This window comes from Sabethes cyaneus, chromosome 2 (assembly GCF_943734655.1).
Source record: "Sabethes cyaneus chromosome 2, idSabCyanKW18_F2, whole genome shotgun sequence".
In the NCBI taxonomy this organism is placed as follows: domain Eukaryota; kingdom Metazoa; phylum Arthropoda; class Insecta; order Diptera; family Culicidae; genus Sabethes; species Sabethes cyaneus.
The window spans coordinates 192042222-192060798 of record NC_071354.1 but is presented as its reverse complement, the minus strand read 5'-3'; the positions used below and the strand labels follow the sequence as shown (position 1 = coordinate 192060798).

General features: G+C 38.5%; 1 protein-coding gene across 7 annotated transcripts in view; it reads right to left on the bottom strand.

The window, feature by feature from the left end:
* LOC128738377 (guanine nucleotide-binding protein G(q) subunit alpha) overlaps positions 1-18322 on the bottom strand; it is a 47808-nt gene extending 29486 nt beyond the window's left edge. For 2 of the 7 annotated variants that reach the window (XM_053833448.1, XM_053833449.1), the window contains exons 1-2: positions 18130-18322; positions 5592-6524 (exon numbers count right to left, since the gene is read on the bottom strand). In XM_053833448.1, coding sequence (XP_053689423.1) covers positions 5592-5709 — 118 coding nt within the window. In that variant the 5' untranslated portion in view covers positions 5710-6524; positions 18130-18322. Of the gene's footprint in view, positions 1-5591; positions 6525-14774; positions 14904-17578; positions 17598-17739; positions 18067-18089 lie in introns of those variants that run through there. The other 5 variants (XM_053833450.1, XM_053833452.1, XM_053833454.1 and 2 more) reach the window with 5 other exon arrangements.
* Positions 18323-18577: the final 255 nt, after the last annotated feature.

Genomic DNA, 18577 nt, shown 5'->3' with positions numbered 1-18577 from the left:
CGCGCATGTCTGGAGAGATTACACAGCGAATAAAAAGTTCAACGTCGTTTTTCTCGAAATCAGGTTTTGAAAGTCGGTACCATAAATATCTCAAGAACGGCTCAAGCAATTCTCATGATTCGTTTTTTGTTTTAAAGCCAACAAAATTATCTAGTGTTTGACCCATCCTTTTTTTGATATTACTATTTTTGTATTTTTTAGAAATGTTTAAATTCAATTTTTTCGACTAAAAACCTTACTTTTATGTTTGAATGTCCGCCATTTTGTTATGCGTTCGAATTTTAAAAAAAGGATGGGTCAAACACGAGATAATTTAATATACTTTTATGTCGTTTTGGAATTTTTCAATTCGGATAAGACCCCCAGCGCCAATCCATGGTACCGCAAATCATGTTTTTTTCGAACGATCATGTTCAAGGAGCCGTAGGGCAGAGGGGAAGAGGTTCACATATGCAAACAAAATTATAAATATTAGTATAAAGTGCAATGTTCGGAATGCAAAAAACCCGAATCGATTCGCTTTTCGCGTTATCGAGAATAAAATATTTGAAATTAGGCAAAAAATATGGTGTTAAAAGTACTATGCCCCCTTAAAGTTATTCAATGTTTTCATACCGACATAAAAGGTGGAGCACCCTGTACGTACGTTCTATAATATTTATCTTATTATGAAATTTTATATACGCTTGTATACTTATGAACGAAAACAATATTCAAAACATTGTCCCACTCTAATGAAATATTTGATTTTTACTGACATAGCTTATTTCAGCCTAAACAAGATTCGTATCTCAAGAATTAAGCATGGTAAAACAAGCATTAGTTTATGAAAGCATGCCGTTAGAGGAAGTTACCGTTACCATGTGCGAATCTTATCTTTCTTCCCCTAGACCTGCTAAGAAAGGTCAGAAAATAATCTCAATAATCTCAAGTGGAATGACCAACACTAAGGACTCAATGAATGCTGCAAAAAATCCGCAAAAAACTCGTCCAGGGCTTGCAAAACTGAATTCACCTGAGTAATTTTCATCAGCACTCCTCACAAACTCTCAAAATTGCTTTATTTTCTCTGTCATTTTCGGTATATAGGGTATGTTGGTACATCGTCGTAATTGCCTATTCCCGTCCTATCCAACACAAATTATTAAAAATATCAGCATTTTTATAACACACAATGCAAAACTAGTTATTCCCTAATATTTCAGTTAGTTGTCTATCATACGCGATCAATCAAAGTGAGCTGAGATCTATTTAAATGCTTTTTATCATTAAAGAAGTCCTACCAGCCAAATTTCCTACGTTTTTTTGTGCGACGAAGGAGACAATGTCGACAAATCGTTTTAATTTCCGTCACTCATAAATGAAAATAACTCACGCAAGGCATTGTCGTTATTCTACAACCAGGAAAACTTGTCTTGCATGCAGAAATTTTGTAGAATAACATCCTACACAAATACATGCGCGTTACCTTCGTAAACATTGTTGTGATTTTTAGTTCGGACGATGAAAAATTTGGATGGACGGATTTTAAAAAGGTACGACGAATTTTAGAAATAAAGTCAGTTGCGTAATTACAATAATATGTTATTAAGCTTTTCAGTGATTTCAAAGTTCACGGATCGGAAGGTAAGTGTGTTTTAGTCAAACCAGCACAAGAACTTTTGGAGTATTCATTAAATCCATTCAACAAATGGTGAAAATTAGAATGGCTTTACTTATTACGACGGGAATTAGAAAAAACCCTATATCATTTTCCCTATACGAATTTTAAGAGAAGTTTGTTGAAATCTATGATCTATAATTAAAATATAAATGAGAACTATCCACCTTTAATTATTATAAACAATTCTACTTTAAGCTACAGCTTTGCCACAGAGAACATTTTAATCTAATGAAACGTTCTTAAAATATGTGTATTATTGGATTTACAAGATATTTTGCATTATAGTTTTGCGTACGCCAAACTTTCCAAAAAATAGGGGGCAACTAGCAAACGAAGTAGGAAATAAAATGTATAGTCAAAGCCTTAATATAATGACAAATGATGCATCGAAGGCCGTTTCGAAACAATAAATGTATCACCTTTGGCTGAGAAATTCTTTTAATGATTAAATACAATGCATTTACGAACAATCAGTGCAGCGTAGCTCTATTTTTTACGCGTTACATGAAAAGAAATAAAAATTCGAACAAGTAAATATTTCGACATAAAGTTTTTGCAGTAGGAAAATCACAGTTCGTAAATCAGAAAAATACATATATATCTATACAAGCACGGACATATGATCTTCAACATCAGATTCAGAGCGTCAATTCAAAGCGTCAGGACAAAGGACTTCCGACAAATGTAATGTATAAGGACAAGAAAGCTGAAAACGCCACTGAAGCTGCAGAATTATTTTCTGAATATTTTAAAAACGTCTGATAATGATCAGCGAACAGGATACTCTAGTGAAGCTCCACCGTTAGATTCAACTTTTGCTACATTTGAATTATCGTTGCCGGATTTCTGCAATGCGATTTCGGCTCTAGATATATCTAAAACCAGTGGACCAGATGGAATCACAAATTCTGTGCTAAAAAATTGTATAGATGGCTTCTTAGTTCCATTACATGGTTTATTCAGTGTGTCTTTAGCAACAGGTTCATTTTCAAATGGAAGATATCGCACATCATACCAATTCATAAAAAAATCAGAGGGGTTGTGCACAAGACACGACCGCATATATTGGTGACGCAGGACTACGTAAGCCTCTTGGTAGTGATAGTAGCAAGTATCCATGCTTGTAATCATTCGTTTCTTCATGTATACATGCTGTATGCAACATATATACATGCTACATGCGTTGTATGTAACATTTATCAAAGTAGTAACATTGCATACGTGCAATCCTCAAAAGATTTCAGAGTTATTTCAATGCGCATATGGAAACAATTTAACAAAATCAAGACAAACTATTGCTTTCCTGCTACCTTACAGAAATTGAAGATTGTTTTTATTACCCAAGGTTACCCACGTTGAAGGGATTTTACCAATTCAATCCTATTTTATCAACAGCACATCTTTTCACTACACTTCTAATGAAACGGCAAGCATGCGTATTCATACAGAGTCATATTATAACCGAAAACTACAGCTGTAGCACGTTTTTCCAACACAGATATCAAATTCGCCTAGGTTTAATCGTCTCGCAGTAAAGAATTTGCGATCTGTTGTGACAACGAACTTGTGTCGTTTTTTCTGGCATACTTCCCTAACACAGACATCAAATTGGACTAGGTTTAATCGCGTTCGTAAGAAATCTGTTGGCACGAGGGGGCTTTGTCACTCTTTCTGGCGTACTTCCCAAGCAAGGATTTCAAAATAGTCTAGGTTTAATCGCGGTGTTAAGAAATCTTGTAGAAATGAGGAAACTTTGTCACTTGTTTTGGCTTACTTCCCAAGCACAGATATCAAATTGGTATAGGTTTAGATCATCCTAAAGAATCTTCCAGCCAATCACGTAGCGAGAATTCTGGTAAAACATAGAGGTTCATCATTTTCAATTTTTCAATAGTTCAACAACAAGAATCCATACTTTTCTTCATTTGGGCCAATTCTTAGAAGATTTTCCAATCGATTGGTGTAAGAATATTGAAAATCGATCGGAAAACCGCTGAGCTATTAGCGCTCAAAACCTTTCATTTTTCGTGACGCTCGCATTTTTCGATTTTTTGGAATGACACCCTATCTCAAAACTTGCCGTAAGACGTAGTCCTACGTCAAAAGTTCTAAGTTACTGGTTGAAAATTATAGAGGAATTGCCATTCTCTCGGCAATACCGAAAATGTTCGAATCCATCCAAAAATTTCAATTTCCCAACACGGATTCTTCAAAGGACGCTCAACGGTAACTTATTTGGCGGAATTTGTTTCGAGAACTGTGCAATGGATGGTGGATGGGTGGCAAGAAGATACAATATACACATATCTCTAAGGCTTTTGACGTAATAAATATTGATGCGATCGCATCATTGTTGCCAAAGTATGGAATAGGCGGTATAAATCTGAGGTGGATAAGCAATTATCTAAAGATTCGATCGCAATATGTCAAGATTGACAAGAGCAAAACAGCTTCATTCCCGGTCTATTCTGGCGTGCCTCAGTGGAATCATCTAGGGCCATTGCTTTTCGTCACAGTCATGAACGAGCTCCCGGAACTTCTCCCTGGAGTTTACATCTTAATTTACGCTGACGATGTGAAGGTTTTTCTCCCGGTGAAATCTGTTAAGGACTGTCGAATTCTTCAGGATAGTGTACAACATTTTATCGGTTTTTGTAAAGCGTTCGGCCTAAAAGTTAATACGAAGAAGTGTAATCTGGTTTCATACACCCGAAAAACAAATAAATTGGTATTTGATTATTTCATGGAAGGGGAAATAATACCAAGAAGAGACCATGTATGCGATCTTGGCGTAGAAATGGACAGCGAGCTTAATTTCATCCGGCATACTGAAAAGGTTGTCGCAAAAGCAAATTCCTTATTTGGCATGATCAAACGGCTCAGTGGAGAATTAAAGGATCCGCATACTATCATATCAATGTACTATACCTTGGTACGAAGTGGTGTTGAGTACGCAAGTCAGAGTGAAGTGCCCATGAAAGATGGACGATCGTCATTGAGAAATGTTAGACCTTTTCGTTTGACAAATAGAGTTCAAAATTACGCCAGAAATGAACCAAGGTACAGAATGATGGCCACATTTAACAATCATCGTGATCATCGTGTTGAATTGACAAAGAAGCAAATTAGAGATAATCTTAGAATATTTTATGTAAGTCAGTTGCAATAAATAGGTAATAAATATGTATGTAATTATTTTAAATATCGATAACGGGCAGAGCCTAACATCAGCCAAATAAATAAATAAGAATTAGAATGGCTCAAAATACTGGTCGCATTGACGATGTCTCACGGAATTCAATTTAAAAGCGATTTAATCTTTAGAAATAAGATTAGCTTATATTATGTAAAAGCTTAATGGTCTTTGGTTTGCCTGACACGTACAACAAATAGGGATATACTACAAAAGTTCAATTCAATGGACAAAGTAGTCTAAGTCCCCCCTAACAAAAAAAAAAAATTAAAAGCTTTTTAAAGAATTTTCTAACTTTCGCCCGAAATAAATGTTTCAAATTAACGTAATAAATCAAACTATGTATTTGAATAGCGAGAATAGACTATAATAAGAAGGTATGAGTGTATATTAAATTTATATACGAAAATGACGAAAATATCAGGGATCTGGAGGCATTTCAAGATAAATACCCCTAACCCGCCAAATGGTGAGGCACTAGAGGGTTAATCTTTAAACACACTGTCGTAAATACTGGATAATAGTTTATAGCGTCTTTGGCTGTTTCGTTTTTGGATAAGTTAGGATGAGCTGAGAAATTAATCAACCATCGTACAAATGCTAAGTCAATAGGCTTAACTTTAAATATAATTTTAAATGCAAAATTTAATGATTTAATAATCATCCCCGTCCCTTTATTATTTAAGGAAATTAACTCTGTAAAGCTAGAATATTTAGAAATGCTTTTGCACTCACCTAATAGTAACAGTTTCAGCTCGCGCCTGGCATCCCGTTTGTCTCGCCGTAGCTGCCGCTCAATCTCCTGATTGATACGTCTCTGCTCTTTGGCCTCCTCGGACAGACAGCACTCCATGATTGGACGTGTGTTTGTGGCGGAGTGAAGCGTGAGGGTCACACCGTTGCAATTTTGCTGTGGGTCCTCTCACGGTGGTCCACCGGCCGAAAATGGCAGCTAGTTATACCGAACCTATCACGTTTCCCACGCGCGGTTGCCCCGTGTGTTTTGGTATTATCACAAATATCTTCCACTTAACGCACAGAACGGTGCACACTTAATAATTTGATTATTTTTTTCTTCTTTTTTTTGCTTTACGTAGCTTTGGCCGGCACACCGCAGTTACACCCCGCGCGCTTCACGTGTACTTTGACAACACAGTGGTTGGATGAATGCTTGGTTTAAATCAAATTAGGCAGCGAACCAAGGAATTGCCACTGTCGCCGCGCGTGCAAAACAAGCACAACCAGTCGAAGGTAGATGAAAAGTTGAGACAAGCAAGAAAATAGGACCGAGATAGGACGAAGGAAACGAACGATGATCGCGCAAAGTCGTTGTCGTCGCTCGTTCGGCGGATGCTGTCGTTATAAGCTACAACAACTGCAACCGCAAACTCTTAGATGGCAACTGTCGACAGACGCGGAGATGGGCCAGCCAATAACGGTCCTGGATAAACCTATCCGAGGTTCTTGCTGTTCCTGCTCCTCGCGACGGCAACGATGGCGGCGGTGCTGCTGGCGGCTACGGCTTCTGCTGCTGTTATTCCACTGAACTTTGCCGCAATGGCCTGTTTCGCTGATCATATATCACTGTTTTCCGGATTATTTTTCTTCTTCTTGCAAATGTAACTTGAAAACAAATTTCTCGTCAAATTTTTTTATCCATTCATATCACTGTTGAAATAGGAATATCGTTGAATATAATTTTGTTAGCTAATTTTGTTTTGCTGTCAAACATCATTCACTATTCATTTAAGAATTACAGTGCCAGGCCTTTCTCACAGATGGATCACACTCAGTAGAAGTCACGCAAACACTAATTGGCTTCGCCGTAGGTGCTGATTGCAGAGTTAATTAATAAAATATTTACTACTTTGTATTTTTATTTACTATATAACTTGTATTAGCACTCGCCCTTGATCAAGCCCTAACCTGAAACCCATCTGTTCTAAAGACACAACACTCTAAGGATCGACATCGACAGACCATGAACATAAGGATCTTAACAAGGAACCACACTAACTAGACTAAAAGTGGTCGACAGTCGTAACAGTCTTTTATAGTCTTTCGCTGTCCTGTTCTTTTCTAATCTGTGGATCAATGTAGGTGCCGTCAGTGGTGTAGCGTACGAGGGACACACATAGTTGCGGAAAGTATAAGCCACCCGAGTACAACACTGATGGCGCATGGCCGCACACTACCAGGATGGTTCCTTGGTGTCCACAACAGATTTTCACCAGCAAGCACGGTCACCTGACTACGATGAGGTTTCTTGTTATCATTTTCCCACCCTTCGTTTTTTGTAGCCCTGAAGAGCCACCAACAACAGGCACAAAATAAAGCCAAAAAACGTGAATCGTTCACCTCGATTTCTGTTCCTATGCATTTCGCTTTCAGTTTTTAATTAAATTATGCCATCAAACATATGGCGAGTGGACCGATACACACATTGGCATTGCTTCTAGTATTCGGTGCGGAAAAATCCATCAAACAATGTTAAACCTATTACAGGTAGCGAACGGCCCCAACGGTTCGACAGTGACACTACTGCAACCTGGAGCTAGGACTGTATGGCCACACAGGGTTCAGAATCAATGACACCTCCTCTACAACATCGGGAGGAATTGGTTTCAAGTCCCCAAGCTCATCGCTTTTGAAATGCGCTAACGGCATTAGTAATCCCTACGTACCGGGGGACAGTGTGTGATACAACCGTTTAATAAAAGGTAAAAAGCATTACACAAATCACTGAAGGTCGAAAGAGTAAGTGTGCACACACTGGAACAGTTCGAAAGATTTTCCACGAACTTATTCCGTGATAGCGGTCATTCTCTGTCTGGGTGCCGTAATTCCATGGGGAAAGTGCCGTGCACAACATGCGAATCGGCCACCGGCATAATTGTATGACATTGATCGGTTTTGCGTTCAAGTTGGAGTATCTGGGTGTTCGAGATATCAATGTTATATAGTAGATACCTAAAAGGAATATGGAATATCCTTTTAGTCAACTAATTATATTCTATTTTACATAAATAGTGCAGTAGGCATTTGTCAAGTTGTAACAATGTTCATCGAGAGAGAGAACCAACTTACTGATTGCCTAAGCAATTCCATCAAAACAGACATCGAAATTTATGACATATGACGATAAGACATTGGAATGGTCCTAAAAATCGTTTTTTGCAATCCTTTCCCACTGTAAAAATTTATTACAGTAAACTCTCGGAAAAGTTAATCGATTGGGGAATGAGTCGATTAACTTTTCCGAAATATTAACTTTTCTGAGTAGTCCTAAGAGTCGTTGAAAATGGCAATTACAAAAGCGAAAAATATATTCTCGTATACAGGATACACATTTTTAAGTATCTGGAAGTTGTAACGTAAAGAAATCTGTAGCAAGATCTTTATGAAATAACACTTAGTTGCTTTCAGTAAATTTAAAATAGTCGATAATACTAGTTTACTTTTGATTTTTCGTAGTCCACGGTAGTGTTTTGATAATGTTCGCGCTAATTTTTTGTTCCCTGCTGTTGTTTCTTTTGCATTTAAAATTCAATCTGAGTTTGCGCTTTTCCAGTATATTATCAAAAATCCAATCAAAAATAAGTATGTGCCTGTATGGAACTGTTGCTACAACTGTCCGGTAAATGAGTTTAATTTAATCCCAGTTATGACTCTGTATGAAGCTGTGAAAAGGCGTCAAGAAACCGAAAAATGAGAAATAAAGATAGAAGGAAAACACACGTGTGTGAATGAACGCTTTGGGCAACCAAAAAATTCAAACTCTCAGAAAAGTTAAGTCAACAATTAACTTTTTGGGAGCTAATATTCGCTTAACTTTTCTGAACAATTAACTTTTCAGAGAGTAAACTTTTCCGAGAGTCCACTGTACTTGTGCACCACTAAATTAATTTTAATAATTTTGGTACCAAATTAGAGCCAAATTTAATGAACTTTTCAGGAAAAATATGGAGCAAAAGCTCAAAATTGTCTACGATCGCAAAAGTATAAAAAATATTTGTTTTTTTTTTTTGTATTTTCAGGCTTTCGTAAAGACTCTCCATTTTTATTTTATTCATATTTTATCCCTGGGCATAACATATCCAAAATTTAGAGGCGTATACTTTTTAGTAGGCATGGGCGATACTGGTAATCGATACACTCGGTATCGATACCTTACCCTAAAGTATCGAGTATTTTGGCATCGATACCTCCGGATACCAATGAGTAGTGGTATCGATACTTTTCAAGCGATACTTATAGGTATCGTTTGTTTTTTTTTCTAACCCGTCGTAAGGATGATTTCGACTAACCGTGTAAACGGGTGGCTAAGCGTTACTATTCGAGAAACGGCCACCTACCAACATTTACGGTTGCCCAGCATGAGACCCTCGTAGAGAGAGGTTCTTTTTATCTCGAGTTCGAGTTCGAAGTATGTTGGCAGATTTAAAGCACCATGCGCTCGGTTTGAAACGTCGGATCACCATACCTACGCATAGACCTGATACTTGAAAACAGCATTTGATCTTGCTACAGCAAACAAAATGACGCGAGATTTTCATCAGTGGCTAAGTCCAGCTTCCACATGAAAATAATTGTGAACGATTAGAGTGTTTCTAGCTGATTCCGGAGTCAGCCTCTCTGGTAGGAAAAGGACTCAAACTATTAGAACTCCACCAACCAAAGACATGAGAACCCCCGCATGGAGGTTCGTCGCATTATCTCTAAACTAGAAAACTAGCAAACTAGAATTATTTAAGTTCGGCCCTTAAAGAAACTATTCGCTCTTAAATTGTATAAGTTATTTATTCACTGGTCTTTAATAACTCGTGGAAAGCTTTAAGTCGCATGCGCATTAACAAATTAACGAAAAATGTACTTATTGAATACCCGAGTTTTTACTTGAAGTTTACCGTTGCTGCGGGTTGTTGGTGTGGGAAATTAACATCCGCGCCACGCAGATCCCGATACTGCTTTTCCTGCGTACAGTGTGCACTAAATTTGTTGGTTTACTCAATGGTTGCTTAAGCTGGTTGGCTTAGGCTGAGCTTAATGGCTAGTTATTAAACGATGCTTGTTGCTGTTTGATATTATTCAATGTTACCGAATTCTTTTAAGCCAACATATCTCGTACAGGGCGCAAGTTGACGGATGCAACCGGATGCAATGTCCGGCGTTGTATCGTACAGGGAAATCTTGATACTGAACGACGGAACAAGAACAAACACTGGTACAATAGTGTGTTCCGTGGCGAATCTGTTCAATTGAAAGATATCCTATACGTGGTATCTTAACATACCGCCTCTTGGCAATAATAGGTGTCATACCTCTCGTAGCACATTTGTCCGTTCGAAATACGGTTGCATACCGGGGTTGTGGTAGGGAAAACTGCTTATTTAAGGGAAAAGATGATTGCTAAGCTAGACTTGTGGAAAATCTTCATGCATTTCATCACATTACATTACTGCACATGCATTAATCACGATGTGAACAAAATTATGGGCCACTCGCCTCTAGGTAACATCAAAGTAAAAGATCAAGGCAGGGTGATCCTTAAATAGGCCGTCCCTGGTAACCGGAAAACTGCCTCGCGAGGTTCTTTTGCGCGGTGCTTGAAATTGTACTTTCGGTTAAAGTTGTCTTCTAGCGAACAGTTTATATAGCTAGCCAACCTCTCCCGTCTGAACACGGGTCATTGGCCGTTTTCGACAGGTCAAACTCCTCGGTAGCGTTAGCGATACAGGCAAATCAAGCAAAGTAAGCCAGCTCCTAGAATCTCATTCTAATGTTACATTAATTTAATTAATTTTATAAAAATGTTATGCATTGGGGTTCAAATGACTTACCTTGCACTCAAGGTAAGTTAGGGAATATTTTGTTGACTAATGGCCACTTCAGTTCCGGAACATTAGTTAAGAGCAGAATAGAATGCTGCATCAAAGCATCCGTCAGCGTGAATTTAATAGTTGACCCATGGCCAAACCTTTATACTTCAATTAGTCTAATTTTATTAAGTCAATGAGATTTGATGTGCAGCAAGATGTATAACATTTCGCCGAATACCGTTTCGCGGAAAACCAATTCGCGAATGACCATAACGCGGAATATACTGTTTTGTGGAAAACCATTGCGCGGAAAACATTTTCGCGGAAAGTACCATTTCGCGGAAAACATTTTTGCGGAAAATACTATTTCGCGGAAAAATTTTTCACCGAAAATACTATTTGGCGGAGAACCACCGTTCATTCAGTTTGGAAGCCGCAAAAAGCAGCTTCGCCGCTTTGTATTCAACAAAAGTTAAATCGATGCGAGGACTAGGGATAACTAACTAGAGGTCAGTAGACCTAGGAAAACGAATAGACCTAGACAGATGTGATCTCTGCGGGGGGGCTGCCCCGCAGTTTGGATTTCGCAGATGCGGCTTAATTTCAAAGATTAGTATTTAATATGGTATCCCTTGGTCATTGTAACTGCCTTCAGTCGTTTTGGAATGCTGTCTACGAGTTTTTTCGTGTATTCGGTGGGAATTTGATTCCATTCGTCCTTCAAGTGCTTTCTAAGATTGTTTTTGCTAGAAATCTGACGGTTTCTAACTTTTTTGTCGAAATATTCCAAAAGGTTTTCAGTGGGATTGATGTCTGGAGATATTGTGGCGGAGTATCAATATGTTTTGAGCAGTTGTAAAGTAAACATGTGCGTTTCTTAAGTGCTTTGTGCTTTGAGTCATTGTCTCGGTAAAACCTGAACCTCTGACTAAATCCCATTTTGTTAGCACTTGGTTTCAAATTTTGCTTTAAAATGTCCCAATAGACATTTTGATCTATTATGCCATTGATGAAGACTAAATTGACAACACCTTTAACCGTAATCCACCCCCTTACCATCACTCCACCCCCGCCGTGCTGAACCGTTGCTTTCAGAACATCCAACAACCATCAGCATCCTTCCACAAGTATTTTAATACCGGCATCTACACGAGTTCATTGGCGTTCCGTGATGTGATTTTACCTACTCGTTTATTTGTCTATCGCGCAATTGAAAAACTCTCAAAATTCAAATTCAAATATTCAAAATTCAAAATATTCCCCGTACCGTTGGTAACAAAACGCGCTGCACAATTTTCTAGCAGTTTGAAATCGTTGGAGGCAAAAAAAATAATTTTGCACTCGCGACCTGAGATCAGCTCGCGACGAATTTGGCGACGATTTCGTCCGCGACAGTTACATTTATCGCGTTCGATAAGGCGGAGAATTTCCAATAACATTTTCATCTTTTTTCTTGCATTTTGAAAAAAAAGATTCGATACCGGTGGTATCGATAGTATCGATACTTTATCGCCGATACTTCGATACTTGGTATCGAATATTGGTAAGTATCGCCGATACCAAGGTATTCGATACTTTGCTTAGTATCGCCCATCCCTACTAGACACTATATTTCCTCAGACCAACATGGATGCATGGTTTACCGTTCCGTGACAACGAATCGCCTAGATTTTGCCTCAAATTTTATATCATTGAATTGAAACGTAAGATACAAATAGATAAGATATATTCCGATTTAAAAGTCAAATCAATCATCGCATACTACTCGACAAAATCTTACGTCAATGCGCTTCGCAACAGTTTTTCACATGACTACGTTCGTATTTGTCCGATAGGGTTCTGCTAGTGAAACTCTGCTCAAAACTATCGTCCCCATTCACAAAGAAATCGGGTGTACCCCAAGGCAGCAACTTGGGGCCGCTTTCATTTGTTTTATTTTTTAACGCTGCTCTTGGCAGTGGTTGCAGACTGGTATATACTGAGGATCTTAAAATATACTTGACAATTCGTTGTATCGAGGATTATCGTTGTCTCTAATTACTTTTGGACACATTTGTGACTTGATGCAAATGAAACTGCTTGATGATTGTATCAAATCGCCTATCGCATTTGCGAATTCTGTATCAAATAACACGTAAAACATTATAATAAAGGTCTCTGTCTCCACTAGGTGGATAAAATCGGGTTTTTATTTAAATGGCGTTCAATTTTCACATAATTGGGCTATTTTATTAGCAAAAAAGGAACTGCAATCATTTTGTTTTAAAGATTACAGAACATATTTCTTTTGAAAGCAAAATGGAGCAATAGATTATATTATTGAAAGAAATATGCAGGAAAAATAAAGTGCAACTAAGCAAATGTATATCACTGCATATCTTTCTAGCAAGCCTCAAATGAAGCTGGGGGCAATTGTTTCAGGTGGTGACAATTTAAAGTCAAACGCGATTTGTCGATATTTACTTCATTAATTGGGGCATGTGAAATATGCAATTCCAACTCATATCCATCCGAACCATACCAACCTGTTGGCCAATATTAGACAGCAAATAATAAATGCAGCGACAAACGTGTTTGTCGAGTTGCGGGCTGAAACTCGCTTTCGAGCCAGTTTCGAAGCGAGTCGGAGTCACCACCGTTGAATGTAAAGATTCATTCATCGTCGTGGGCTCTGCTTCTGCATACTGCTCATAAAAGTTTATTTATGCAGATACAAAGTTAAAATTGAATTAATTGGTAGCTAGAAGCACACTTTGGACGTGCTTATAATTACAACTGTTACATATATTTTGAACCCACCATGTTGGAAGTACATTAAATGAATGTTTCTTGAGTTAATTAGCGAATAAGATTTAACTCAGAAACAGCAACTGCATTACATATACGTTTCCGTTTTTGATGTTCTGTTTTAACAGAACTGTAACAATTTATAGTATCCCTCAGCTTTGGTTCTTAGCAATGAATCGGCTGCAAAGTTTGATTAGTAATCAGTCCTTCGCTGCTTTCCTTTCAGCTGCGTTAATTTGAAAAGGAACCGCACCATTATGAGATGAGGTAAAAAGTAAAAAAAAATACAAATACTTCTATTTTCATGCATACAATTCCCAGACTCCACATGAATGCAAAATTTTCCAGTCCCACAACCAGTGCCATACCAAAGTTATTGAAACGCTTCTTTCCGGTTTCTTAAGTTTGCTCACGTTGCAATCTAGGAGGAGCGAAAGAGTAGAAACAGACGGATACGGGAAGGGCCGTGCGTGATTATACACGATGACACATTATTGATTTTTTCTTTCTTTCCCTCGCAATCGTACTACTCCGTACTACTTCCGAATGTTTATATTCCGTTCGGTTTCGTTGCAAACGTCTCAAAAATTAAATTTTGAAACCTTTCTTCCCGCTGGCTAGTGTGGAATCTGAAAATCTTCCATCACTTCCCCGGATGCAGTTTTCAACCTGCGAAAGACGGTTCAACCTCGGTCAGCAGCAACTTATGGGTGGTTCAGATGACTCAAATTTTGTGTACTGGTTCCATTTGTGGATGTGTAATAGCATTTTTTTATACTCTGGCCGTTTTCCTCAGACCGATACTGCTCTTGTTTCAGTCGATCGGGAGAGTCAGAGAATATAGTGGAAAGTCACACACATACTAGCTAGATTTACCCGGTCTTGCAAGTAACGAGATCAAACCAGTGCTCACAGATCTACTGTCGATAGTAAATTGTTCAATCTGTTCCACAAAGCATCATTGCACTAAACCAGAAGCATCTTACATAAGAAATGTATGCGTTATCAGTACAAGTGGCGCATGATTACCGCAACTGTTAATCAGGTGGTTCGTGGTTTAAGCGACAGTCATTGTTTGTGTCTGAACCAAACCAACATGCACCGTCGTACGTACTAAACGGTGTCGGAACAATCACTCTTCACTTCTCTCACACATTCACATTTCGCACGGTTCCACTGACATTCGGCTCCCTACGAGATTCTCTTCTGTAATTTCTTCCTGCCGCTCCCAAAATTTTCACACAAGCCACTAAGAAACTAGACTTTTCACTTTCGAAAATATTTCTAATTTACGGTCGTGTCACTAACAAACCTCACCGCTTCCATCGAAAGTGTACACACAACAGTTCTTGGGACATGGAAATGCACCCACTATTGTCCATTGTGCACTGGAAAACAATAATATCCTGGCAGGTTGTCTAAAGCAGCCATCACTCATCCTGGAACACCGATGGTTCAAGCGAAAGAGAAAAAGAGCTTCGGAAGGGTGACCGTTTCGCGAGCAGCGAAGAGCGTCACGTTGGCTAGGTTTGATGGGCTGGCTGGCTGATGATGGCAACACGGAGAGCAGCACAGCGCCTAGACTGCCGGAGCCGGAGAGAACAGACCGTGTCGTGTGTGGATCTAGCCGTCCGCCGTGCTGCTGCTGCTGCTGCTGCTACTTCATTCTCAAGCAAGCTTGATCTGACTCGAAAATTGTCTTCCCGTCACTGTTCGTGCGTACACAATACACGCGACGCGTTTCGGGGTGTCGACGGGCCGGAGAAAGTGGGCAGGGTTTTCCGGTGTGTGAGGAAATGGTAGTTAGTAAGGTCTGAGATTATCGGAATTTATTAATGGAAATATTTCGGAAGAGTGATGACGGACAATAAAAGATTTTATGTGCAAGAAATCACGCTCCTAATGTAATTGACACTACGTTCTATTGGGTTTGTGGCAAAACTGTTCTTGAACTGAACATGGTAGTCACTCAAATACAGGAATAAGAATGTTTTAGGTGGTTTCGTATGCGCACATTTTGCACAACTACGTCCATTAAGCTGTAGTGTCCAAGTATCAACTGATTGACGAGAGCTACATTCAGTTAATTTATTATATCAAGTTAACTATTTACTTGCGGCACTTCAAACAAAATTAGGCTACCATTTCCATACGTGTCACATGAATCAATTGCATAAACATAGATTTCACATCCTCCATATCTATTTTAATATTACAAAAATCTCATCTTATCGCACACCTCATTATTTGAGTTGATAGAGTTGGCCTTTATTAAACAGTTATTTTTTTAATTCAATCTGATTAATCTGATCTGAAATGCGAAGCCAATTATCTTTATTTGAAGTAGGGAGAAACCCGTGGAAAACAGTTTTTCATTCAACATTTAGTTTTTAGTATGCTAATTGATATTCATTGGTCAGACTTACGTTATTTTTCCGGCTTAGTAATCTTATCTGTAGTTACAAGATAATTATTTTGCATTGCTTTTCGATTCGTAAGCTGAAGAATTTGAGTTGCAGAGTCGAAGACTATCAAAAAATCGAACTAAAATGCCATAGAATCATTATTGAGGTATTTCTATCAAGTGATTCGATCCATTCGAGTGTATTCTGACACGCCAAGCTTCAGAAGGCTTGTTGGGATGTAGAACATGTGCTTTTTGGTCATTTTTAGAGAATTTTTTAGCAAAATTATCAGTCCTTGAATTACTGCTGGAATCTATTATGTTGGGGTTTCCCAGTATCACATCAACGTAGGCTTCTTGATATGTTATCTCCCGTAGCTGAAAATCCCCTTTCAAGATTATTTGTTTTGCCCAATTTAAAACTCTCATCACATCGTCGTCGATTCGACAAAAAGATCCCTGCAAATCATCAAGGTGTTAATGGTGGAATGGAATAAGTGCTATTGCTTATTTATTAGCGTGTTACATTCGAATTGTGATTTTGACCCACATTATATTCTTTCATAGAAAAACATCGATTCAACTATTCCCAAACAGAACGATCCTTTCGTTACAGTTACCAATTTGATGCCTTGATGAAGAAACTCATGTTATACGTGCAAGCCAACGGTGCTGGCTGAACTTAAGCATTGCTTTAAAAAATCAAAAGGGTTGTATCCAGACACGACCCCATGACCGACGTAGTATTACGTCAAACAGACTCTTGTAATGGGGCTTGGGCTTGGAACTGAACTTCAACTTGGATTTAATTCTCGACGTGGGCATTGCCTGGCATATAATGTAGTAGGATTAATGATATCTAAGACGGATTACAATATTACCTTCTTATACCTTATTTATAAATTTTTACTATGTCAATCGAAGTTCGATGTTTTTCCATGCGAATCAACATTGGGAGATGCTGCTTGTAAACTAGTTTCTCATACAGCAGCAGAGAAATACATAAACAGAGTTCCCACATTACTACCTTGAGGAACACCCAAAAAGTTAGTCTAAGCTGGCTGCTTAGACATTGAAAAGCCTAGTATAATATTATGGACAATGAAATTACAATGTAAATTATACTAGTTTTTAGATAGAGAAAATATAACATTACTTTTCACAGCATCGAAAAGAAATCTTAATAGATTTGACTAGAAATGATTACCCGAAATAATCATAAAAAGTAAAACCTAAATGCCATCCTCCATCCAATCGAGATCAGTGCATCCATCTGCTGAATTCTTCCACCAATTTCCGTCCTAATGGTTTTGACCAGGGAAGTAAAAAAAATCTTATGCCGTAGCAACTGGGACCGATGGATGGTTTGATGTACCTCCCAATAACCTGGCTGAACTGATTTACACACATATCGACACCCTAGCAAGCAGGCAACCAGACGTAAACGTGATGACAAAGCTAATTCTTCTCTCCTATCACTTAAGCACCTACAACTGTGTAGTAGGTAGATATGTAGCGGAGAAGAAGCTCATTTTGCGAGTGTTTCAGATGATAGAAGATAATCAAACTCCGCGAGAGGAAGTGGCACCGTATTTCTTCTTTCACTTATATTGCGTGACAATACACTACACTGCACTAATAATCCTAGTGAATGATGCATCAGACTGCATATTTCATTGCTTTTCATTTGATAAACAGGCACTGAAACGGACGTTTATTCTGAAGTTATTCACGGAAAAGACACTGCCGTTGCACTGTAAGCTTAAGAACAATTTCAGTTTGCCGTATCATTTTCTTCGCGAAATTTTTTACTTGTTCTGGTTGCGGGCGGATGATCCGATGATCATATAAATCACTGTTGCCAAATTTTCACCTTTGGAAAATTGTTGATCTCGTGTGCATTGGTTTTAAAATTGCGTAATTTAATTAGTGCCATTCAGCTTGTAAATTAAACTAACTGTGGAACTAGAATGCCAATATTTTCACAGTAAAATTCTGCGTTAACCACTCCAAATTCCACTGAAATTGATTTAAAGTTTTGATCGCCACCGTAAATCTGACAACGCTGAGCACTTCTCCACGGATTTCTGTCCGTCGGAACAAAACTTCCATTTAACCGGACCGCCTCGATGAACCGGAATTCGAAAAACACAATGCGAAGCACCGCAAATGTGCCCAACGACTTCCAGTCGTGGAAAATTGTTCCAACTTTATTTCACCCACCGAGTAACACACAAAAAAAATAAATTCGTTCACACTTCACCCTTTTTCTTTTTTGTTGCCAACGCCGAAATTCCGTCCGCAACCCGAAACACCTCAGCGCACTCGAGTGGGGCCCCAGCAAACTCCGTTGTAATCCATAGGTTGGGTGCCCCTTTATTCTGCCATTTGCTGCAAAAACGATTTTCAACACGGAGACGTCGCGAATACAACTTCCAATTTCCGATGCTTTCGTACTTTCAACTTCAAATGCCAAACTTTTGTTCAATATGGCTGAAATTTCGGAATCGCTCTCTTGTTCTCTTTTTGCTCTCACACCGCGCACGCACACAGCTTCGTGTGGAAATCGAACTAAAGCGATCCCGATAGAAAAGAAAGCTGCGCTGTTTACAGCGAACCGTACAACGAATAATTATTTATTAACTGCTTAATTTTTTTTACTCTGCGTATTGCTTGTCATATTATGGCTGAAAATCTCATAATTAGAGAAC